The sequence below is a fragment of the Cannabis sativa genome, chromosome X, assembly GCF_029168945.1.
Source record: "Cannabis sativa cultivar Pink pepper isolate KNU-18-1 chromosome X, ASM2916894v1, whole genome shotgun sequence".
NCBI classification, from domain to species: Eukaryota; Viridiplantae; Streptophyta; class Magnoliopsida; order Rosales; family Cannabaceae; genus Cannabis; species Cannabis sativa.
In genome coordinates, this window is record NC_083610.1 from 46,189,432 (window position 1) to 46,194,949 (window position 5,518).

Consider the following 5,518-nt stretch of genomic DNA (forward strand, 5'->3'; position numbering starts at 1 on the left):
TGAAATTAATAGTTTCTTTCAATGTTGATGAAACTGATTTTTAAAGTTTATATTATCTTAGATTATAATTTTTTATATTGTTTTTTCTTCAGGATGATGTTGATGAAACTGGTTTTTTTTTTCCTGCTGCTTTTAATGAAATAATTAGTTTTTAACAAAAAAACAAAGAAAAAAAATAGTAGTTTAAATAAAAAAAAAAAAACAAGTTTAATCTCTGTAAAAAAAAATATCTATAGTTGAGATCATTTTTTATTTATTTTAGTATTTTATTTTTTAAAAAAAGAAAAAATAAATAAAAAGAAACACAAATTTAAAGTTTTTTATGGCATTCCTCAAGACTTTTTCCCATATTTGTAAGTTTTTTAAAAAAATGTCATATTTAGTGTAATTAAGTTTTTATGCCATATATATCAAAACTTATCTTTATTTTCCCATATTTTTGTAAATAGCCCTAAATAATGACACTTAACAACCAAGTATCTATAAAAGTTTTAGAAATATAACTTAAATATATTTATTTGCAATGGAGTGTTAAACTTAAGCATTTACACCATAAATTACTCAGTGAAGTATTTCAATTAGTGAAAAAGCCTAAACCATAATGTGAGTGTTGTTCATTTATGCACATGAAGTCACCATCGTGTTGTTCATTTCATTTATTTATCTAACATTCTTTGCAATTATCGTGACTGTATTTTGTCTAACCGAAAATTTCCATTTTTCTTTGTGTAAACATATTTTAAAAAACATAATAATTAAGATTGATTATGATTTTCCTGTTTTTCTTTCTTTTTTATTATTTTTATTCTTATGACTAACTTGCTAAGATACATAAAAGTGTTTTTAATCCCTTTTATTTAGTCTTTTTTTAATCCCTTTTATTTCACTTCTAACATTTTTAAGAAATCAGTTCCAAATCAAAAATAAATTGAAAACTACTAATGTAAAGCTTACAGAACTTGATATAGAATTAGCAGCTAAAGTTTTGAATCTTGCTCCAACAAAGAAGATTTCTCCATGTCAATGGGACGCCTTTTCGCCAACAATTGCTTTGTCCTTTCAAGAACACCAAAGAAAATCGAGCCTCCGATACCAATCCAAAGCACTCTTGGGGCAGTACCCTATAGAGAAATATACACCCAAAGGGATATTGATAAAATTGTTGGGAGAGAGAAAAAAAATACTAGCATTTGGCTGGTTTGGTTGAGCAATTGATTAAAAGATTGAATAAGATAACAATACATTAGAGTCTTAACCAAGAAAAGAAAATAAAGAAAAGGAAAGAGACATTAAAGGGACATTCAAACCTTGAAAAAAATGTGACTGCCTTCTTCTCTCATTATACTCCGAACACAATCGCAAATTCCCTTATACTGTTTTGCTGACCCCTTCAGAAGTTCAAAAGGAAGATTAAGAAAAAGGTTTATGTACAAATTATTCTCAAAGAAGTGATAATCTGTACCTGAACCATTAATCGGGTTTTTATAACATCAAGAGGAGTGGTTATAGCTCCAGTGATTGCACCTGCAAAATGAAAGGAAAATATTGAAATTTAAAAAGAGTGTTATGAAATATGAAAGAAGTTGGGTCTATCAGAGTGAGAATGGCAGCCGAAAATTAATTCTGCATTCAAGTTGTGTCTAGGGAATATTACCAGCAAATGCGCCAATCATGGCAGTTTCAAGATCGTTCAACTCTCTTCGTGCCTGCATAAAATGTAAGTTGATCATTTTTATAGCAGATGCAAGGCATTTGGACATTACAGAATTACAAAACTAGAGGATTATCTTCCAAGAAAGATGGAAATGCACTGAAATAGCAATTAGGAAATTGATAGGCCACCCTTAACTTTTGTGTATGCTAGGAAGAATAGGAAGGGTACTATGGTCAACACCTTAGGGGATTGACTACTGCTGAGGTGGCAAAAGTTGTTAGCTTGGGTGTTTGTGTGAGTGTTTTCGGGCACAGCTTTGGCTGGAATAAGAGAGGCAGGTTTTGTCTTTTGTGAGTGTGAAAAATTTCCATCTTCTTGTAACCATTTTGGGAGAGAACCAGGCTCTCGAATTCCTGGGTATTCAATTGAAGGCTATATTGCCATTTTTCATCTCTTCAACTCCATTTTCTTTTATTTCTTGCTGTTATTTTACTGGTTTGACAGGGAGAACCTATCAGAAATATTCGCCAGCCACATATCTCTAGTCCAATTTTCCGCTGGAAAAAGAAAATATGCCCCAGGTAACATTGAAAAATCATTAATTATATATATAATTGCTTCATATGTATGAAGAGGGTGGTTTTTTTTCCATGGATCTTTTAAGTACCTTCATCTAAAGTGATAATTACCGTTCCCACGTACCGCTATCTTATATCCTATCCGCAGTTGCTCATACATGCAGAATTGAATGGCGTCGAATGGCAAATCTCGCAATAAGAATGATCCGTAGCCCTAAAATATCACAAACACAATCAAGTCAAATGCACAGAATTCTTCATATATTTATGTGTTACAAGCATAAACTCCTAAAAGCTCATTACAAGAATTGCACGTTACACAATAAGTTAAGCTCAAAAGAATAATATATACTTGAAAATAAAGATGGATACTTACAGCATAAAGACCTTTAAATCCCTCTTTCGCTATAATTAGACGAACAGCATTTGGTGCTGAAGCAAACTGCCCAGTTTGCATCCTTTGCTTAACAACCTATAAAGAAAGAAACTAAACAGCCCATAAGACCAAAGAATGCAATATAAAAATATATAAACCCAAGAAGTGAAAACAAGTACTGTGGTGATAAAAGAAACATAATAAATTACCTCTGTAGGCACACGGATGAGAGAAGAAGCAGCACCCCCAATAATACCTGCAGTCTGCATGGAGCTGGAGATATTAAAATGAAATTTATGTTCTAGTGATCAGTGCATACTGAGATGCAACATTGACCAATTTTTTTAATTGATGGATGTGTATTAAGGGGAAAACAAAGATGCACCAAATAGTGTCTAAACTTTTATGAAAACATACCAGATGTGCTAAAGCACTAAACTTCTCAGGCAATGAAGTTAATAGTGCCTGCTTTGCAGGCTCGTACACACCTACACATACAGCAGAAGCCCTGTGAAGAAAATAATGCCCATTAACCACAAGCCACCAAAGAAGAAAACATTGTCATTATGAATTGTGAAAGAATTAGACAACTGGAAAAGAAAGAATTAAGAAATTGTAAATCGTTTCAGAAAGTGAAGACTTTGTTTCCAAATGACAAGTAACGAAACAAAGCAAGCAAAGGATTACATAACATTAAAAATAATTCTAGTCTCTGATATAATCAGAGAAAGACACACCCTAAAACTCTTCAACATTATATATCAATAATGATACACATTGTCTTATCTTATCCACACTCTTTGTTATTCTCAACATCTTCAAAGATGATCCTTTACATCGAAAGTTATTAAATCAAAACAATGTGCCGGAATACTTCATAGCATACTGAATTCCTTTTATAACTAACACAAAAGCTATAGGGAAATTTTGTTTAGAAACAAATCATTCATCGATTGTCACTCTTATTCCCAATATCCAAGAAGTTAGAGTTCTTTATTTGGTTTATACTTCTGTATCGTTTCTTCAAGTTACTTAAAAATTAGGTTCGGCTTAGAAATCGCATGTAGAATGATAGAAAAAATAGAAACAATACAATCAGACTCATGAAAATAGAAAATGCATAATCTTAGACAAGTGTACCCACGGTAAAGAACCAATAAGATTTCCGTTCAATCCAGAATATAGATCCTTTAAGATTATTTTCCCGCCAACATGAGCCACCTAAAAATGAATTAATAGGCACACACACATTATAAGCACAGTTGTTTAAAGAATATACAGCACAGAATATCAAGAAATATAAGGTGATTAAAGTTAATTAAAAAACAGTAAACTCTGCAATGTAGTAAGTGAGCTGCTACAATCATTGAAAAACTGTAACAACAACATGCATAAACCATATTAAAATGTTAGCTAGTAATATTACCCTGAGAAACCACCACCTCCCAAATATATTAAGATGAGAAATCTCACTCTCACAAGAAGCTTAATATTCCACATATTACCCCCTTTTTTTGGTTTGAAACTACTAGGCTACTTCCTAACCCTACAATATATGGGGACCCTTTCATGTATTACTTTCTACTCAAAAGATTTTCAGAATGTCTCCTTAAAGATAGTTGGATGGTTGGAAAATATTAGGCACACTGAACATACCTGCAATCGAGTTTTTATCGTATCAATTGGGTATAAAACTGCTTCCACAATGACACCTGCAGCAGCTCCTGCTATACTACCCTCTAAAAACACATAACAAAGAGAAACATACCAATCTTTAGTCATTCATTCAAACTTAAATGAATGAGTGGAAGTGGATGCAGGACTCAAAAAGCATCCCACAACAAAATGGTTCTTCTACAAGCTGTACTTTATAGCAAAAGTTTATAGTTGAGTATAGGATTGGAAACAACAACCACTTTCTCATAACTATATGACAATACTAGCCAGTACCAAAAGAACTATATGACAATGCTCAACATAAATAACAAGTGCAGTAATCAGTACATTAAGGATTCTTTTGGTACACTATAGTATTGTATTGTATATACTATATTGTGTTTTATATCGTTGTTTTGTATAACACTGTGAATATTGATTTATATTAAAATATTATAGTGTATCACATACAAGTCAATACCAGACATTGTAGACTAAAAGACAAATTTTAGTCAAATTTCCAGAAGAAAAATAGATTAAATATGTGGAATTCTAAACTAGATCAAGTTATTTTTACACATATAACAAACTATGTCAAATATTGCATTACTGAAAATCAAGATTATCAACATATTATGGAAGACTCAACATCGAACTTCATAGTGATTTCATACCGTATAAAGCACGGAGAAAATCAAAGGGTTTGTCTTCTTCTGCAGTAATTGATGCAAAAAACTTCCTTGAAGTCATTTCAATCCGTTTCACATTACAGGTAAAGGTGCCTGGAAAATAAACTATGGAGCATTAATCATTAACACAAGCAATGTTGACATTAATCATTGTTATCTAGCTAAAAATGGGTAGGTATCTAAAATTGTCTCATTCTTCTAATATTTTCTTTCATTTTCTCGGAAGCCAAACAAAGGATAAATATAATACGACATAACTTCCAATTCATCAAAAGAAAAAAAAAAACGTTTTTCGATTCGAAGTGTTAAGATCAAGCAGTTGTCGAAATGATCGCTAAAACAAAGTAAGGAACTAAAAAAAAGTGGAAAAAAATGAAGACGAAGAATTTGATAGTAAAATAGAGAGAAAGAGGAAATACGTGATGAATTTTGGTGTGATAATTTGGATTGCATTGCCATTGGAGAGAGGATTAGAGCTCTGTAAATGAAGAGAGAAGAAGAGAAAGAGGAAGTAGTGAGTGAATAGAGTGATGAGCTTGAAACGACCTGTCGTTACGTAAATGTC

General features: G+C 31.8%; 1 protein-coding gene across 1 annotated transcript; it reads right to left on the reverse strand.

The window, feature by feature from the left end:
- Window positions 1-906: 906 nt before the first annotated feature.
- Window positions 907-5,518, reverse strand: LOC115708785 (S-adenosylmethionine carrier 1, chloroplastic/mitochondrial). The gene is made up of 12 exons (XM_061105331.1): window positions 5,373-5,518; window positions 4,939-5,046; window positions 4,265-4,347; window positions 3,753-3,829; window positions 3,026-3,116; window positions 2,818-2,871; window positions 2,609-2,704; window positions 2,357-2,446; window positions 1,655-1,706; window positions 1,463-1,524; window positions 1,308-1,388; window positions 907-1,121 (listed from the first exon to the last, which is right to left on the reverse strand). Exons 1-12 carry the CDS (start codon window positions 5,410-5,412, stop codon window positions 978-980), a joined length of 978 nt encoding a protein of 325 aa, XP_060961314.1. The 5' UTR covers window positions 5,413-5,518; the 3' UTR covers window positions 907-977.

Excerpts from the sequence above, each read along its gene's own strand:
- LOC115708785 (XM_061105331.1), bottom strand. The coding sequence starts at position 5,412 with ATGGCAATGCAATCCAAATTATCACACCAAAATTCATCAC. Across the intron at positions 5,047-5,372 it reads ATCACACCAAAATTCATCAC|GCACCTTTACCTGTAATGTG; the intron begins GTATTTCCTCTT and ends TTTATTTTCCAG. Across the intron at positions 2,705-2,817 it reads TCATCCGTGTGCCTACAGAG|GTTGTTAAGCAAAGGATGCA; the intron begins GTAATTTATTAT and ends CTTTCTTTATAG.